General features: G+C 37.9%; 1 protein-coding gene across 1 annotated transcript; it reads right to left on the bottom strand.

Annotated features, from left to right (window-relative positions):
- Window positions 1-3,559: 3,559 nt before the first annotated feature.
- AGA (aspartylglucosaminidase) lies at window positions 3,560-20,072 on the bottom strand. Its single transcript, XM_050338180.1, has 9 exons — window positions 19,911-20,072; window positions 17,942-18,095; window positions 17,211-17,323; window positions 13,825-13,937; window positions 12,704-12,818; window positions 10,641-10,716; window positions 9,826-9,933; window positions 7,897-8,030; window positions 3,560-7,069 (listed from the first exon to the last, which is right to left on the bottom strand). Exons 1-9 carry the CDS (start codon window positions 20,053-20,055, stop codon window positions 6,969-6,971), a joined length of 1,059 nt encoding a protein of 352 aa, XP_050194137.1. The 5' UTR covers window positions 20,056-20,072; the 3' UTR covers window positions 3,560-6,968.
- Between the last annotated feature and the right edge of the window lie 337 nt (window positions 20,073-20,409).

Genomic DNA, 20,409 nt, shown 5'->3' with positions numbered 1-20,409 from the left:
ATAATTATAAATGACAGTTGGAATATTTATCTGGCATTAGCACTTACATTTCTCATAGTGAGGCACTACATTATTGTTATAAAAGTATAACTTTATGCAAGATCAAACTTCTATTCTCAAGTCTGAAAGAGTCTTGATTTTTCAAATTAAGTTACAGGGTTACAGCTCTATTCTTGAATGTGCCTGCAGATGTTATCTTAGCTCCACTGAGTATACTGGTGATTGTCTCTTCCCTAAAATTCTTTGTGATTCACTAACCAGACATTCCTGTGACAGAAATCCCCACGAGTCCAGTATCATAGTCTGTCCAAAACACAGTGGTATTAACACAAAGCACATTTCACAGTGACTTTCAATTAAATAGCCAGTCAAGGAGACTGAATTCATGGTGCTTACATTTTCATAAAGCATTGTAGTAACAGCAGATGCTCTAAGTATAAGATTAAGTTGTAAAGCCTCCTCAGGCACCAGAAATTCAAAATCACATTTTAAGAGATGGTGATCAGAAAAAACTTGTGTGGGGTCCTTGCCCTTTCCCATCCTGAAAATGCGAAACCTATAGTAGATAACTAAGTATTTACATGACAGAAGAGAGAATATGGGAAACATGACAATAGCCTGTTCACAAGAATACTCCCTGACTCTAATGCCTTTTACTGATTTTATTGGGGAGAAATAGTAGATAGGCATCTAGCCTGAGGGTTAAATCATGAAACTGCAGAGAGACAAGCACCTTACTTTAGTCTACAGGAAAAGTTTGAACAGTCTTCTGCCAAACTAAGTATGTGCTGTCACCAGCTGGATTGTTTCTCATGCTCCTCAGTGCCCTACTGCATATTCCTGCAGTCTACCCTCTGTTGCTGTTAGCAGCTGTGTGGCCGTAAGGTAAAACAGAACAGCTTGCTTACTCACATTCTGAAAAAGAAAAAAAATAATAGTTTTCAGCCAGGCAGTAAGCTGATCCATTTTGTGGAGATGCACAATCACCAGAACCACCTGCATCACTGAAGAGAGAACACATACTGAAGGATTTGGGTAGTACCAACATTTTTGGGGCAGCAAAATCTTTATTCAGCTGAAATCATTTTCGAGAGAGGAACAAATCTTAAAATATAACCTTGTCTTCAGCACTTCACTATTAGTTAATTAATTAGTTAATTGTTCCTCGTTCGGTATAGTTGCTTTTAGTGGATTTTATTACCATTGCTGTAACTATCAGTAAAAGGATGGTATACCTGATGCATACTCTCCCAACAAACAAAGTACAGTCCACTTGCCCTGGAGCTGTTTGTTGCTGCTCAGAAGTTATGAACCCCACAGCAGAGCTGATGGAATGGGGTGCAAGCAACTGCTATTCTCAGTGCAAGGTGCAGATGGAGGTCAGAAAGGTTAAACTGCTGGATCTGGCATGAAGCACACCCTGGTCTGCCAGTCCTGGTATTGGAACAGCAATCTCCAGGAAACAAACAGAGCAGGCAGGGAGAAGCAGCGCTGCAGAAATCGGTTAAAGGCTGATACAAATTCTTAAGCTCATGTGACAAAGCGATGTTACCCTGAAAAACACATTTTGCGGGCTAGCACTGTCACTAAGCAATAACAAAAACTGTCATAACTCTTGCTGAGAAGTGAGATCTTAGGACTTTTTGTGTTGACAGATTTGTAAGAATGGATACAGATTGAATTTAAATAGCTACAGTTCATTAACACTGCAGCTACTCCAACATAATTTATTTTCTACTTTATAACATACAAATTAGTCTTCAGTAACAACCAAATTAGCAAAACACACTTGACTGCATATGAATTAAACTTGTTTATAATACTTTTTACATCCACTCTTTTAATTTATAATATTTTACTACATCCATTACTGTAAATCTGTCAGAAAAAAACCGCATAACTGAAGAACCGATTACACAGGAAAAGTAGGAAACTGTCAGTTCTACATTGTTCCTCAATGCTCAGGAAAAGTGCTACAGATGAAAATATTAATTTATGGGAAGTTGTAGTTCCTTTTTACTTCTCTATGTATCAGCCTGCCAACCTAACCATAATTCTCCCAGATGATCTATGATAATTTGTCTTGGAATTTATCTCATAACAAAGACTATCCAGGAGCAGTATTGTTAGCAAGCACAACCATTCTTATTTTCAAATAGCCTGTCACACTGTATTTAATGAATAATCACATATGCCATTAAGCCTCTACTTATGAACAATAAGCATTCATGATCCAGCTAAGTGTAATTCTAAATCTGTTTATACTGCGATACTGAAATCTACTGCTTGAGTAATTATCCCACCTGTAAGAATTCAAACATTCAGAACTGGGATCCTCCCTACCAAATACCACTTGACAAAATAATAATACAACACAGCCTACATCATGTAGAAAACAGTCTACATCATGGAGACTGCGTATGAATCATGTATGAAGCAAACTTCAGAAAGAAAATTAACCAACTGTTGAACCTGGATGGGTATAGTCAGAATGTGTCAAGAAAGCTGTTAAGACAGGTCTGCTGACAGCAAAGAAAGCAAAATGAATATAGAGGAAACTCCACATTTCAAACAAGTATAAAGCACCAATAATGGCAGTAGAACAGGAAAAACACCACTAGGATTCTTCTGATTATAGAGGAAGGAGGTAGGAAAAGCACCATGCCTTTACAGGGAAGAAGGTTTTAGATAGACCAGAGAGTCTGTAGATTACAGCAAGTGCTGTAGATTGCAGCAAGTGCAACCTATGTATCTATTTGGTATGGAGGTGATTTTTGAAATTTTTGTGAAATGGCATCAGCAGCATGCAACACTGACCCTTAGCAAAAGTCATCCTAAAATGTAATTTAAGCCACAGATGAAATTATTTTGGCATGCAGCAGGAGTGAGGGGCAGGAAGGCATGCAGGAGAATTTGGGTTACAAATGAAAACAACTTGCTGAAAAACCCTGTTTATCCCACAAAGAAGGAGTCCTGAAGAGAATCTAATTTGTCAAGGTCCCACGAAACAACAGAGGAAATATACCACAGTTTGAGTGAAGGCCATGAGCAAAAGAAATGTGATAGCAAAACCTGTGAAAATTAACATGAAGGTAAACATTCTTCAGCCTTTCAAACAATAAAACACCTAGAACCTAAAATTCTGTGTGAGACAAATTACTTAGTTTATATTTCTCATTTCAGTTTTGCAATTACAATCTTATCTAATATTATGATTGCCTCAGATAATATTATGAAATACCACTGTAACCTGTAAATGTCTAGGTGTATATATATAACTTTATTCCTTTTAGAAGAAATTAATCAATAGGAAAAAAATTACAAAAAGCTGTCAATTTTTTACAAAAAGCTCACTTGTAACTGAGATTATTCACATTTGTGAATTCAAGTTACTGAACCTTCGATAAAGAAGTTTCTTAAACATTTGGAACTTGAAGTAATAAAAAGCCAAAAAATTAAAGTGTCAGAATATCAAAATGCATTTTACCTGTTCAGTTACTCTTACATTCTATGAAGACTAAACGCAATCTGCAAATGCAGTCATCAGATCACACATAAGCAATGTTGTAAATTTAATGGAACTCAGATGGAGGAATGAACAGAACCCTCAGTGAGAACATTTGCAGTTCAGTGCCTCACATGTAACATACCTGCTGTAAATTAGAGCTAGAATAAATTTAACTCTATCATTGATGTTTCCTCACACACACAGACCACAGATAATAGCAATTAAATCCTGCACAAACTTTGTTTCAAAACAAGAATGAACAGTGCTGTGAGTTATAGCAGTCATGTAATAACCAAACCCAAACAACAAGTGCTAACAGAATTTCAGCATCACTGTTGGTTTTATTCCGTGAAGAGATAATAGATTCACTATTTATACAGTACTACTTGTAGATTCCGTCTGAGATCAACCTTGAATTCTCTGAAACTCTGAATTGTTCCCGACTGAGGCAGTTACAGATGAAGGAATGCATTTCAGTGATAACCTACAAATGGTGAAATGATAAGGAAGTTTTCTTCAATAAGTGCATACAAAACATTGTCAGGGTTCACACAGATTGCTTTATTAAAGAACAATTCGATGCCGTGCAAAAAGAGGGCATAGTTCGCTTTCTTAGTCAGACCACTGAGCTAAGATTCTTCCTCTGTCTACTTTAACTAAAAGCATTAGTTTGGTAAGAAGTTTTAGAAACAGAAAAAAAAAGCAGGCTAGCTAGGAGTTAATGAACTTAAAAACATTCCACAACTTTACAGACAGGATGCATTCAATTGTATCACAAATGCTCATATTTGCAGAGGTTTTTTTGCTTTTTGTAGTAAAAGTTGGAGAGTAAAAACTTAAAAATACAAAATTTCTTGAAACAGAAAACAGTTTTTTTGTTTTTTTCTTTGCAATACCAATGGAACCTGTCACAGCTTTTGCTTGCTTTTGGCAAGAGTTTGTATTTGATATTTATCTTTCTTAAAAAATTAATGTGTCTGCTAAGCATAACAGGACACCACTAGTAACATTTAAAGAAATATTTTAAAGACAATATATTAAGCATTTTATTTTTTAAATTCAGAATTTTGCACATAACAGCAGAATGGTACATTCTTGGTATTATAATATACTGTGAAATTAACAATATATCAAAATCATTTACAAAAATTAACCCTTTCATTTATAACTCTTTGTCATAAAACAATCTACATTATCAAACCACATGGATTAGTATCTATGTCTCATGGAGACAAGTAATTAAGATAGAATCATTAAGGTTGGAAAAGACTTCCAAGACCGAGTCCAACCTCTGACCAAAAACCACCAACTAAATTGTAGCACTGAGTGCCATATCCAGTCATTTATGGAACACTTCCAGAGATGGTGACTTCACCACTTCCCTGGACAGCCCATTCCAATGCCTGACCACCCTTTCTGTGAAAAAATTCTTCCAGATGTCCAACCTGAACCTCTCCTGGCACAGCTTAAGGCCATTTTCTCTTGTCCTGTCTCTAGTTGCCTGGGAAAAGAGGCTGACCCCTGCTTTGCTACAACCTCCTTTCAGGTAGCTGTAGAGAGCAATAACGTCTCCCCTGAGCCTCCTTTTCTCCAGGCTAAACAATCCCAGCTCCCTCAGTCACTCTTCATATGACTCACTCTCTAGACCCTTCACCAGCTGCACTGCCCTTATCTATACATGCTCCCACACCTCAGTGTCTTTCTTGTAGTCAAAGACCCGAAACTGGACATACCACTTCAGGTGTGGCTTTACCAGTGCTGAGTACAAGTACTGAGGGACAAGTGCTGAGGGACAAGTACTTCCCTAGTCCTGCTGGCCACACTATTTTTGATACAGGCCAGGATTCCATTGGCTTTCTTGGCCAGCTGTCGTCCAGCACAGAGGAGCTCACTACGCAGGGAGTTATCACTGCAACAGTGAATTCAAGGTACACTGTTACAGGGCACCCATAACCTCCACTGGCACACACTCACTAGCACAGAGTGACATAAGCACACCAGAAAGCATGCCATGGATGTTCCCAACCTCTTTCATGACTGAGTCCTGGTGGATTCAACTACAGCAGTTTGAGACATTACTGCTCAGCTCCCACTACTGAACCTCCTATGTTTATAATCCACAATGCAATCTTCAGCATAAAAATCACTGGGATTTTATTAATCTATTTGCACTTGACTGCCTGGGTTATCTGAAGATAGAGCGGCCATGGCAGATTGTAAGTAGGACAGGTAGAAAACTTATCTTAAACCACTACAGATATATTCACTTGGAGCTTCACTTGATAAAAGCTTATTGTGGCCTGCAGTGAATTCTGTGCTACAAGATCCAGTGACAGAAGTGAATCCTCTGAATAAATCCCTTTGTTGATGAATTTCAACAGCAGGCCATTCAAAATAGCTATTCTTGTTTGAACGGTTTGTTTCCAGCTTTTAAAGATACCAACTTGGAACACAAGGGAACAATTACTCTAAGGTAGACAAGCATCTAAACAAACTTACTTACAGATGATACATAAAGGTGTGCTTTTATTACTCAATCATTTTATTCAAGTAGACAAAGAAAAATTAAAGTGACAAGACACTCATTTTACTTGCTCCCCCCTTTTACCTTTTCCTAGCTCAAGTTTAACAGATTCAATCAAATGATCAGCAGGCTGCCAAGTTAAGAGAACAATCAAACAGATCTTCAAATACCTATGGAACAATCCTCATGAGCTGGAGTTCTTCTACAAATGAATCCTTCTGTCTCTAGACACAGAAAGTGACAAAACCCCAAACTGTAGGTAACTGTCATACTCTAGGTATTTAACTGTGCCTTTGCAGGGGTAAATGTGCTACAGGAAAGGGTGAGTGCACAGAATATTAGTGAAAGAAATCACTGCGACTATGATTCATAACTTAACTTCCACTACAAAAAACAGGTGACAGGAAGACTTCCAGATGTCTTCACATCCAGTCAGAATTAAACAATATTCCTTGAAGGTTTGTAATACCACGGATGCTTACACGTTCTCTCTATTCAAAAGTATTCTCAGCTGTTGTGAAACAAGTCAGAATGGTCCAAAAGGAGATGGTTCTTATCTCTTCATTAAGGCTTTGAAATAGTCTCCACCACTCTTCAACCCCCTTTCCTTGCTTGTCAGCATTTTTATGCAGTTGTATTTTCAAGAGAAAACCTAGACTAAATCTTAGAAAGAGAATTAGGTATTCTCAAAATAATCATGTGTAGAGTTATAATTCCAGCCCTTTACTCCAGATTTCTGACAAATATGTTTTTAAATGGCAAAGCAAAGGTCTTGTTCCATGGTTACTATTCATTACTTTTAGCTACTCAGTTCTCAGGAAAACAAACAGACTGTTCCAGCTATTAGATGCTTGAAACAACCATTTTAAAAAGTAACTCCTGGGGAATCTTAGCACTTTCCTCTTCTAAACTGAGATGCTAACTGGACAGAAGAAATTAAATGCAATCTACGACTTTCTCAGTTGGTCGATTTAGCAAAGGGCTAGAAACCATGAAGTGAAACTGAGTGAATCCTGGAATTTTATTACATGCAGCACCTAGGAAAGAAAGAAAAAAATTATAACATGCTACATTTGGGATTAGTGTCTCTGTCACTGTATTTTATCATCTAAAGACCCAGTTACTAATTCTACTACAATGGTGTAATTATTCTTTTACTATCTGTTTAACCCAAGACGTCTTGACAGTATTTAAGTTAAAATACAGTACCACTGACTGCTGTAGTGCAATTAATGCCCTTATAATACAATTCAAAATAGTAATGCAAGTTAGGAAAATATCTCTCTCTTTCAGTCCTGATTAATTTAATGAGTTCCTTCAACACTAATCTCTTAAACACAGAACTATGGGAAGTAATAGATCAAAGAATAGCAATAAGCAGTCTAACTAAATAATCCATGTTGATTAGCAAATTGTACTTCATACTGATCTAAGAGTTCACTAATGAGATGCCTGGCACAATGACTGCTCTTGGAAAGCTTTGAAGCCATGCTTAACATTCACATTCTCCCTCCCTCTTACCACATCTAGGGAAGGCATAAGAATTCTTCGTTAAAACCTTCAAATTAATCATACGCAGTCCAGGAAAACACATAAAGATTGGAAATATTTTTTATTTTTGCTAAGCCTTCCATGAATTTTGTGTAAGTCCAAGACATCAAAATGCACAGGAAAACGACAGTACCCCCAGTTCGCACCAGGTCACAGCTGCCTTAATAACCAGCATTTAGTACTACGAACGACCAGTATTACTGCAGTCCTCAAAGAATAATTAAAGACTTCTGCTTTAAAATCCACCTTCAGTTTTGTACTTCTGTGATCTAGTAAGGGTTAAGCACCTTTGTCTGCAAAGCAAAATACATACCATAACTTCCCGTTGTATTGGCACAAATGACAGCACCAAAGAACTTCGGAGCATACTTCTGGATTCTGGAAATAACTTTCTGACAGGCTACTGTTGGGTCTGTTCCCATCCTCATATATTCCACAGCTTGATAACTGAAAAAGAAAAAAAAAAAAAAAAAAAAAGACCCCATACCCAGACAGCCATACTCAGGTTATATATTCTAAAACACCACTGAAGAGACCTTGGTTTCTTTGAATAATGGAAACACATGGTAAGTAATTTTTAGGCCATCTTTGTATTGGCAATTATTACTCAAGTTCTACATAAAAAGTCATTAAAAAAATAGGACTAAAAGGAACTGCAAGATATCATCTATACCATCTATTGTTCTATGGCAGGACCAAGCCAAGAGATAACTCTGATCATTTGCAGAAGAGGCTAAGCAAAAGATCAGTTAAAGAACTGCAAAGAAGCTGTTAAAGAGTTAGTGATGAACTCTTTTTTTATCTACAGTATCATTAGACAAATGACTATACAGGAAATGCTTGAGATGAATCCGTTGCATTTCAAAAATGTCCTCAGAGGTAAAAAATTAGTTTTGTTACCAATTTCTTTCAGAAGCTGAAGATTAAATGACAACATATGATATAACTTACAAGCAAACAACATTAGATTGCTTTGACGAAAGACGCATGTACCAAGACTAACTCCTGCTACACTAAGAGATATACAGATAGCATTAACTACAGGTGTTATCAAAGTACTGCAGACAAGAACTTCTCTTGCATTTTTAGACTCCCTATTATCTTTGACTTATTCTAACAATCAAATAAATTCAACTTAGCTAAAGAAAACTGACCGAATATAAAGCTATATTTCACAGGGGTCTCTTCACTAATCAAAAACTCAATCAGAAGTTACTATCTCAAAGAAGGTAGAGAGCAAATATTAGCAATTTTTCCCTTTATTTGGCACTTCCTTCACTTCTGGCAGGTCAATTTTAGTCTTTGTTTCCACATGGGAATATCTAAGTAACATGGATTTAGTAAAAATCTTTATCTACAAGGAAGCAGTGATTAACCATCTAGGCTGAGTTGTTTTCTAAAACGCACTTGTACCAACACAATGTTTTAAGTATTACAGCCAAATACTTCAGGCTGCTAAAGTGTAATACCAGTTTTTATTGACTAAACTCATAGTGGAGCTCAAGTCACTATTGCTGTTGCTATCCACCATGACAGGACAGATAATTTATTTCAAGACTGGCTTGGAACAGCTTGAATTTCACTGAGGACATTTGTAAATATGCAACAGCTCGCAGTTTCAGCACTGAAAAAGCACCTGAGCTTCTATACAGTCCTTCAAGCATCTGAGCCCATTATGTACAGGACGGATTTCCATAACATTCCTGAGACTGACCCACAAGGATGACTGTCAAGACTCAGTGATGAAAACAGCCATATTTCACATAGTTTACAGAACCACGATGACAGCACTAAAACAACTCTTTCAGTTTCAAATTAGATGCAATTACATAGGATTGTTGCAGTGACACCTCCCCATCCTCCTGAATAATCTGAGACCCATGCCGCCACCTCCTCCTCTCTGCAATTTATGATACTTATTTCCCACATAACAAAACACTTTGGAGGAGAAAGCTAATCAGTTCTGTTAAAAAGCATATAGATTGGAAATATACTCATTACCAGCTGCCTGTTTGCTCACAGCTCAGCAGCATTACGGGATCTGTCATCAAGATATTTGTGTCTTCTTTTAAGGCACATCATAATGATACCTTAATACTGCTGTTGTTCCTTCCCCTTCCCCTCCTTCCTCTGCTCCCGCTTCAGCAGCCAGTAAGCTACACTGTCTTTTTAATCAATTACTTCATTTGCTGAGTCCACATTTTGCTGGGAAAAGCTGGCAAAGTCCACCCTAAGGACAAACCTGGGTAAGAAGCGCATCATAATGTCACCATCCCCAGTGGCAGCAGCTCCTCCAGCTGTACTGTCCGCATAGGATCCTGCTCCAGCTATCGGAGAATCTCCAACACGGCTGTAGTGAACAATGGAAAATAAAATCCCAACTTTGTCAGACTTACTGCCTCCAGCTGACTTAGCGTTAAATACACAGGAGAACAGAACAGGTAAAAAGGTCACTCCACAGCACTCAGAAGTCATCTTAAAACTACCAGTAAGAGTGATCTGTGATAACCTGACTGACCTGAGGCTTAATCCACCTCCTATGCACAACTGTTTGTTATTACACTGACATAGTTGGCCAGTGAGGTTTAGCCTGTGGGCAACAGTAAGCAGCTGGGGACATTAATATGTTCAATAACGTGTTGCTCAATCCCGAAGTTGTCTGACTTGGTTGACAGAAAAGAATTCTAACTGGGTAGAAGAAGTATCTCAAAGACAAAACACAAGCCTGGGGCTCTGATTTTATGTACATTTCTTTGGAGACTGTGCACCTCTCCAAAATGCTTATTTGTCTCTGGTACCTTGCCTTACAAGTTGTCTCAAAACTGTGCCAGTTGTTTGTGTCTCTGTATGGTGAAGTAAGCCAGCTGAAAAACAAGCATTCCCTCAAACAAACACAAATCTCTTGCAACTCAATCAGTGTTAGGATTTATGGCAGTGCACAGAAATAAGTAAAGGCCATTTTGTGATCTAAATGTTAATGTTTTACAACACCATGACAAGCTTAATATAGGAAACAATGTGAGGAAAAAACTTTTTTGTAAAACCAGAGATACTGACCCTGGAATTTTGTGGACTGCACCATTAGTAGATGTCCCAGAAGCAACGGTTCCATTCACACCAATTATAACCATACCTAAGATTTGCAACAGGATGAAACATATTTAAATTGAATTTTATTTAATTGGTACTATGCTTATAAAATAGAACCCCAATGCACAGAGTATTTAAATTAGTGATACACTGAAATACAAAAGAGTTGTACTCCTAAGGAAAACATGTTCTTTTTAAAAGACATTTGGAAACTTTTAGGATGTATTACAATAGCTCAAAAAAATGTAAAACAGTGAGTGCCACACTGTTCAGAGCTGTATGTTACTGCTGCCCAAGCAGCCACTGCCTCCTGATATACATCTGTGTTAACCAGTAGAGAACAAGTACCTGGTGTCACCACATCAAGCATCAATACCATCAGAACAACAAAGTTTGGAAATTATAAATAGTGCTTGAAGGAAATTAAAAAAAAGAAAAACACCATCAGAAGGATGAGCTTAAATTTGGCAGACAGTGACATACTGACTACCAAAGTAACTTGAATTATGTGACAGGCAACGAAATGGATGGATAAGCCTATCCCTTGCTAATTTTGTGCTGATAAGAAAGCCACTGCTTCATACAAGAGAAGTTTATATTGTTACTTGGAACAGGATTTGGAATCAGCTGCTTCTCCATATAGCAAGACTTCACCTCCACAGAGCAAGAGAGGGTATAAATTGCCACTAGCATAAAACTGCAATACAAAGTGAGAGCCAAGGAGCAGAATGTGATGAGATGAATTCTGGTTCTCTGACCTCAGCAGGCAGTATCTACTTCTGATACAAAAGTTTCCTGACCAGTAGAAACTAAAGCATAGAGGCACTGACTGACTGTCCTATGCAAAAAGACTGGAAGGGCATTAGGTGCTTTCAACATCTTAACATGCATTATGAATGAAGACTTTTCTCAAAATGTGCCAGTCACAGAGACATTTCACATTTAAAACAATGGGGTGGGAGAACTTGAAATACTAATACAAACCACTGTCATTCACTACGAAACAGCTTATGACTACTTAATGATACATCAATTCTTGAACTGTATTTACCAGATTCTCCTCTTCTGACATGTCACAATTTCTGAGTTTTCCAGCACTTACTGAAGACTGTTTACGCCAGTAAAGTAAGCTAGCTATCAAGTTAAGAACGTGGGGGGATTGTACAACTTCTGGAGAACATTAATTGGTTATTAGTAGGGTTATTACCAGAAGCAAAGAAAAAAGATTCACACTTGAAACAACTTGTTAATCCTTGGTATTGCAAATACTATAAGGCAAAAAGTTCTGCATTAATGAACTGAGGAAAATCTAAACTAAATCAAAAGCTGCTAGTTTCAAGACTACACAGTAAAAAGCTCTAAAAGTCACGAATCTGTAACTGCTCTAGTCCTTTGTCTGATCTGCTCCTTAATCAACTTAAAGGCTTAGCAATTAACAGTCCTCAGTCAGTAAACTCTTAGAAGTTTTTGGGACTACTACTGCTAACTGTTTTAAGTATAGTAGTTTCTGGAGAAATTCATTGATTTAGTCAAAAGCCAGAACAGAAGAAAAATGAAAGCAAACTTTGTTCTAAAAATTTCAAGAGTGTTTGAAAAACATTGCTTTTAGCTGGCAACAGGACTACCTTTTTACTCATTTCTTCCACTACTGTAATGCCTTTTAAGTTGTTCTTAAAGCAACATCATAATCAAGATAAAAATAATTATTTTTAACCTTAATCAGTTTTCTAAGCATCCGTAGCTGTCCAAGCAATTATGCCAAGGTATCTGCAAGAAAAGCAGTAGGGCAACGAACAAGAGCTAAGGGCAAATATGAAGCAAGTGGTTGTGCAGCCAGTGCACTGGAAAAAAACCAGAAACAAATCTTACTTTTAGGCACTCCATCGTAACACATAAGTAATAGAATCTTGAAACCACTATAAACAGGAAATAATTACTGTATGAAATACTTTTCTTTAAAATTAGTATGATTTAATCTGTAGAGGAATGAGAAAAAAAAAATCAGCATCAGAGTTACCAAAAGTTGTTACCAATAGTATCATGGTTCTGAACATTTCTTTGTGAGATGGTCTGTTCTTCTTTATAAGTTACTCTTCCAGGTCGTTTATATGGTCCACAGGATTTTGAAGAGTCTGGTACCACATTCTGTAATTGCATGAATAACTGTGAATTGCATGAATAATGTACTTCAATACTGATAAATTTAAAAATACTACAATCAATACCTATAAACTACCATACAGGATGCCCAATACTTAAAACATACAGCTGCACTGAAATACCACAAATAGTTTTGCTTAAAGAATAAAGACTGATTTCTGGTATAATATAGTAAGAATGTTTTCCTACTAGAAAGTTATGTTGTTAAAATTAAAGGTTTTCTTTTGCTCAACTGAGTGGTCAAAAAAAAAAAAAAAAAGGTAGCTCATTCTTCAATGAAATGAAGAAAATTTTCAAGCCAAAAAAACAAATAGATAAAATGAGCTTTTTGTACTAATGTCAAGATATTGTCAAGTCAGTATCATACTCAAGATATTTTCCCAACTGAAAACATCTTGAAAATTAAAAAAATGAAAACTGAATTAAACTGGTTCAGCAGTGCAGCATTCCCTATTCAAGAAACAATGAATACAGAATACAAACATGTAGAAATCTGTAACACTCAAAGCAAAAAAAAAAAACAACTCTCCAACCAAGCCAACCTCACCACAGTAGGCAAATTTAATGGACAGCTGTGCTAATCTGATGTATTCACAGGTCTGCATGAAGCCTCACAACTAACTATTTAGACACCTTAATTACTAATGTAAGATTTTCTTTCAGAAATTTATACATGCATCAAAAAATACACACACACTGCTGTGTTTAGCTTGAGAAGTCCTGTCCCAATTAAGAACTGGATAAAAAATAATTGCTACACCAAAACACTACTGCAGCAAGGTCAAAACCAGCAGGATCTAAGAAGTAAGAACTAGACATATACAATTCCCAAGTCTACCAAATGCTTGGTAATTCCAATCCTTTTCTGTTTAATAAGCGAAACTTCTCTTTCTCCACGTGTCAAGTGTAACTTCAATATAAGCTGAAAGGAAGAGGCAATTGCTGCACTACATTTCTAAACCCCCTCTTCACTGCCACCACTGCACTGTACCTTCCAGTAGTTTGGCTGACAGCTTCGATTCAGCCACTCTGAATACAGCGAAAGTGATTTCTGGGTTGTTAAATCTTCATATGGAAACCCCATTCTTACAGCAAACAGGGAGGCTTGAAAAGCAAGAACAAAACAAAAAAACCACATTGATTTACTCTCAGATTTATGTATTTTATGATAATGCATTCATGTTATGCTTTTTAGAAATCAAGACATTCTACATCCTTTATGGAGATGAGAAATAAGCCTTCAGGGAGCAGTATCAGCCATTAGAGTGATGTACAACTGCAGTAGCAAACTCTCCCTTCACTGGCAATATCAAATTTCTTCAATTCACTGTAACTATGTTAATACATGTAAGTTTTACCACCAAAAGAGAAACAAATTCAACTCTGTTAATCAACTGGACACAAATGAACTGAAGGAAGAGTGGCCCGGGCTGTGTGGGTCACAGAAATATTTAAGCAAATGATACAAATATATTTGCCTTAAAAAGCTACTCTTTTATGAAATGTAAGTAACCCAGCAGCATAACATTTGCCATTAAAACACTGATACTTGAAGAAAGTAATCCACCAGCTTACATCATACTACACTTCTTCCTTCCAGCTTGAAAAGTGACAGCTTGTTTTGAAAATTAATATAGTATGTGCCAAGGGAGCAAAAGAAATACCAACACAAGCAATGAAAGAGTGCTACACTTCTAAGACTGACTTTTATCGTTAGGCAAAGGGAGAAGAAAAAAGATCAACTGTTCTTTCATCTTTTATCTGAAAATACCTTTGATACTAACCAGTAGCAGATACTGTTGCTAGGTTCCGATGCCTGAGTTTATATTATCAATCCTTGATAATAACATCCCTATAATACACAGCTGAATAAGCTTATCTAGTCCAAGAATTAAGAGAAGCCTTGAATTATTTCTGCACAGCTTTTCTATGTTTTTCTTAAAAACTGACACAATTAAAGTTTCTTAGCACTCAGGAAAAGAAAACTGACAGCTTCAAATTAAATTGATATTTATTTTCCCATTTCTAGAACAAACAGGCAGGGTTTAGGGTTTTTTTGCTTTTTCTTTGTAGGATAAAATTGTGATTGTGCATGTTCGTCAGGAATTCTTATATAACTTTTGAAGCATTGTTTCTATTCCAGAAAGCAGAGTTGGTCGTTTTTACTCTCTTAACTTTTTACTTAGATTATTGATTTAAGTATTGATAGAAAAAAAAGAGAAAAAGGTCAGACCCATTGTGATTATGAAACTTCCCTACCTGTTAGAGACAAACAAGAAAATTTCTTGGCAAGCAATAACCAAAATAGGGTTTTTTTCTCCCTTACTTGTAATCATCCCAAACTGAATATCCCTCACCAGACTCAGCCTACATTGATATACATATGTTTTATTGACAGTTTGCTAAGATTCACCCTTAAAGAATTAAGGCAACAAATGGAGAAAGCAGCTCTTTTAACAGTGCAAGAATTGATGAGTCTAGTTATCTATATCTGTTCAGCGAAAGCTTTACCACTGGCAGGAAGTAGAATCCAAGGATTTACAGGCTTACAGGCTGGTCTGCCTATCCATGATCGCTGAGAACAAAAAGGAAAAACTAACCCTGCAAACAATTTCTGAGCACATGAAGGACAGGAAGGTGATTAGAAAATTAATGCATGCCACAGCTTGCCTCCTCCTCCTCTCCAGTGTCAACTACTCATAAAAATGCAATTTTAGGAGGCACAAAGACTTCCCTGGATTATATCGCTAAGTATATTCAAATAAGAGTGCCATTTAGTTACTAGGAGAAAAATATGGAATAACCTCAGCAATTTTGCATCTTGAATAAAAAATTGCCTGCAGAGACTATATGCATTTATATGAAAAGAGTTTACTATTCTCGCTGAAAATGTAAATATTTTTATTTAGAAAATAAACTGTTCTTTCTCTCACATGCATATTTGAAGATTCAAATGTATTTCCTCTTTATCAATCTTCACCTGATGAAGAAAACTACAGTTTCTTTTTTCCAAGCTCCAATTTCCACAGAAAATATATTTCTTCACAAGAAATATTCTTCCTCAATTTCTCCACTGCTTTGGTTATTTCACTAATGTTAAACATCATGCCCAATTTTTACTCAGATAAATCTTTGGCTTTTCTGTCTTTCTTTTGCCACTACTGCCAGACAGTTTCTTCCGAGGAAGTTCTCACTGGTAGCAAGGACTCAGCATAACAACCTTGTCCACATGCCTCCATTATGCAAAGAGCTATTTTCTTAGTTGGAAAACATATTTTAGATCAACACTTTAATTCTTCTGCTTCTTCACTTTCATTATCTTTTCTGCTAATTCTACTGATCAAAGTTTAAAAATATTTTGGTAACTAACAACAATGGGGAAAAGAGTATTATGAGTATTTCTTCCTCTGTATTTAACACCTACCAATTTTTTTTCCTGCATCACCTGTGAAATTTCTCTTAGTCCACTTCTCAAATTAAACAGAATCTGCAAGTCTCTTTTCAAACATGTCAAACAGTGTCCTCCCCTCCCAAGATTAAATCAAAAAAACTGCTGTTGCACTTACTTCTGTACACATTAGCTTCTCCAAGAATCTTTTATCTTTTGTTATCAATTTCAAAGCACTTGAATCACCATTTAATGCTCAGATCATGTCAATTTCCACACTTATCTCCAAATTCCGTTCTGAGCAGGTACATACCTTTTCAAAGTCCTTAACTGTTAAGCCAAGAAACCTTCTACTCACTACTCACATACCTCCCTGGACGGTATATCTCTTTTTGAAACTGGTATTACTCTACCAACAGCAGCTTGTATTTAAAAAGTTCAACTAAGTCTCCAGTTTGCTATTGTTCTTTGGCTGTGCCTAAGAGTACAGCCTCTGACGTAATTTTTTTCATTCAAGTTCTCACTAATATTTTTAAACTATAAAATGCAATAATCATGCTCCAAATATACCAAAGTAGTAAAATGTAACTGCAGTGTCTATTAATTCTGCCATTCCTCAGAAAAAGTTACTCTACTGTTTTAAATGCAACATTTACATCTAACAGTTTCCATATTGTCTTTTAATAAATCATCTTTGAAAACTCAGATATCAGTGATACTAGCAAAGCCTTGGGATTACAAGTTAATATTTGCAGTTATTCTGGTGGGAAAACCATAAAACTATGCTTTTTTTCTTCTAAAAATAAATCTATTTCATATACACAGAATGAGCAAATAAACACTTCTAAATTATTTGACTGATTTAGATTAGATTGATTTTACTGTCAAGTGATTCTTCCACCTATATTACCACGATTAATATACAGCAATTTTACCAGAAAGTGTTTTAGACAAGGGTATGACTCGGAAACAGTTAAAGGAATAATTACCTGACTCTCCCACTAATAATGTATGCTTGGTGTATTCAAGGACCTTTCGTGCTACACCGATTGCATTTTTTACACGTCTGAGACCTGCAACAGCCCCAACTTCCATAGTGTTGCTGGAAACAGGAAATATTTAAAACTTATTAAAAATACAAAAACAATTGTGCCTTTTTTACTAGACAAGATCTGTTCTCCTCTAAGTCAAAAAGCCTGCTCCCTTAACATAATGCTTTAATAGTTCTATGCCATAGACTGATGGTACCACACTAGTAGGGGAAAAAATATATTGTTTCCTTTCACAGGCATGGAGATATTGCTCAAGTAACAATAACTCCATCTACAGTAATACTTTCAGTAAAATAACTATTTTGTTCCATAAACCCACAACATGAACAACACACTTGCAACGTTTTTTAACCAGGACAGCTTTAAATAGCAAATAAATTACAGAAGACAACTCCTCCAAAAAGGAAATATTTATGGACTGAATGTAAAGGGAAAGCTAACAATGCTACAAACCATATGCTTTGCAACTTCTGTATCTAGAACTGGATTACCGCACTACATGTGAAGATTCGTTACCTACTCTCCCACCAGTCAGTATTTTTCCTAGTTCCACTAGTTAACACGTAACTTGTCACACAGGATAGCCTCAAAGCAACAAGATCCTGTAACAACCCTTAAATGTGCTAACAATTACAGAGATCATTCTTTCTTCCACGTAGTTTCCTTACCCATCCATAATCATTGCGTCCAGAGTTGTTTCTCCACTTTCATCTGGGCTTCCTCCGTATCCCACACTCCCATCGCATTGATCAATCTCACACTGCCCACAACCCCTCTCAACTGCATCCAGCTCAGAACCTCCCGACTGGAGTACTCTCCAAGCTATAATCAACACAAATAATTAAATGTTACCAGGGAAAACAGTCTCCACTACTGCTTTGAAGAATGTTCTAAAGATGGACGTGATGCATATGCACTACCTAAGTGGATAAACAAAAGTAAACCATAACTTACAGACGAAATAAAGTCAAAATATAAATACAACTGAAAGAATGTAAAACATCAATTTTCTAAATATTGTTTTTCTTTCATGTCTGATTAGTGTTTCTGATTGAGAAACTAAGCTTTTCTTCTGTTATTTACTAACAATCATCACGACTTCTATACATCAAATAACCTTCTCTGCCCAGAACCAATTATTACTTTATCACTACTTGTTTAAAGCCTTCTGGGAGGAGAGAGAAAGGGAAACAAAATTTTCGTCTCATTAAATAAAAAAAAAGGCAAAAAAAAGGCAGTCCTCAAAAGCTTCATATAAGAATAGTAAGTGTCCAGCTGCAGAATAAAAAGATCTAAACCTACATCAGTAACTACATAAGCATAAAACCAAAGCGGCAACAGTATATAAGAAATTAGGCTCCATTCTCCTGTCCAACCCTTAGTCTTCTGCTCTTCTGAATCTAGGTATCATGGTGCAGCTTTGTAAGACATTACAGACATGCCAAATTACATGACTTGAATATGCTGAGCCTGAAGGCATTGCACATATGAGATTTCACATGGTTTTCCAAAGTGCATGAGCTTGCTGGCACTGCTAGTTGCAGTCCTACTTCCTCCTTGTGCTGGCTCTGGTACTCCATCATCTGACAGACGCAGCACAGGGGAGGCAGCACATGCACACATCTCAAGAAGTAAAAGACTGTTTCAACCATCTCATGAAGGCTTATCATCACAAATGCTGCATGCAATTGCATGAAGCTTCCTGCACCAGGGGAAAAGTAAGACTTAATGCCATGCATCCAGTTCCACATATGATAGTCTTTTATTACAAACTTCAGTGTGAGGAGTATTGCTCCAATGCCTATTACCTTTATTGCTATCAGTAACCTTAACACAAGCTTTCAGAAGCTTCAAAAGGCCTTGCAGTTTTCATGAGCGTATTTTATTTCTGACCTATACAAGGCTTTATAGGTAACCCATTTCACAAGCAACAACTCCATAGTAAGGTATTATTTACAACTTGACTACGATAAAATAACCTGCAAGTCTTTTAAAATCAGTACTCACAACTAATTTATGTCACAATAGGAAAATGTGCTTTGACTGTCAATGACATCGCAGAACACGGAACTCAAAAAAAAAATAAAATTCATAACAACCTAAATCCTTGGAGAGGTAAGAAGGAATCTCAAAAGGACACCTTCAAAAACCACTTCAAAGAGCCACGACAGTACAAACCACATTAAAAAAAGTACGCCTTTAATCTAGCATATCCGCAGTTCATAACCCCCCTCTCTATTGATTGGTTTGGTTTGCTTTGGTTTTAAACGCGGTTTTTTCCCAGCGAGGAAAGTTAAACCATTTGCTCGCAGGCTCTCAGGCCACACCAGGACTCGGCGTCAGAGAACCACCTGTGTGAAGGCAAGTTCCTTCCCATACGAGGAGTAACCTGGCGCCTCGGTGCCCGAGCCCTTTTCCAAGAGCCTCCCTGACCCGGGACGGGGCAGGCGGGGAGCAGAGGCCGGGCCCGCTGCACCCAGCGCCGCTTGACGGCGGAAGGGTCACAACTCGCTCCTTCTTGCCACGCACCAGCCCGTCACGCCTCCAAGGCTTACTTTTCCCTAAGCCCGCATCCGCCCGGCGGCCCCTCACAGCGGGAGGGCACCGCCCCACCCGCCCCAGCCCCCGGCGGGACACCTGTCTCTGCGGCCGTCCTGAACGCCCAGGTGTTGATGACTACAGGCAGGGCGGCAGCCGAGGCGGCGCCCGGCAGCGGCAACGCGACGAGCGAGAGGAGCAGGACCAGCATGACTGCCCAGCCACGGGCGCGTCCCGCCGCCATCGCCGCCCGGCCCGGCCCCCGCTGGGCCCGCACCAACCCGGCGGCGGCGGCGGCGCAGGCGCGCTGGGCCCGGCCCGGCCGCGGGCGGGTGTGGTTACCGAGCCCAGGGAGTGGCGAGGGAAGGTCCGAGGCCGAGGTCCAGAGCAGAATAAAAAGAAAATACATTTTGTATTTCAAAGAAGCATAGAATGGTTTGGGTTGGAAGGGACGCTGACGATCACCTAGTACCAACGCCCTTGCCATGGGCAGGGACATCTTCAACTAGACCGGGTTGCTCAGAGACCCGTCCTTGGGCACTTTCACGGATGTGGCATCCGCAGCTCCACTGGGCAGCCTGTTCCAGTGCCTCATCAC

The sequence above is a fragment of the Myiozetetes cayanensis genome, unplaced genomic scaffold, assembly GCF_022539395.1.
Source record: "Myiozetetes cayanensis isolate MyiCay16 unplaced genomic scaffold, myiCay2020 scf7, whole genome shotgun sequence".
Taxonomy (NCBI): domain Eukaryota; kingdom Metazoa; phylum Chordata; class Aves; order Passeriformes; family Tyrannidae; genus Myiozetetes; species Myiozetetes cayanensis.
The sequence above is the reverse complement of the archived record's forward strand: the minus strand, read 5'-3'. Positions and strand labels throughout refer to the sequence as shown.

Coding starts and splice junctions, on each gene's coding strand:
- AGA (XM_050338180.1), bottom strand. CDS start 20,055: ATGGCGGCGGGACGCGCCCGTGGCTGGGCAGTCATGCTGGTCCTGCTC. Junction 18,096..19,910: donor CAGGACGGCCGCAGAGACAG/GTGTCCCGCCGG, acceptor TGTTGATTATAG/CTTGGAGAGTACTCCAGTCG. Junction 17,324..17,941: donor GACGCAATGATTATGGATGG/GTAAGGAAACTA, acceptor TCCTGTTTCCAG/CAACACTATGGAAGTTGGGG.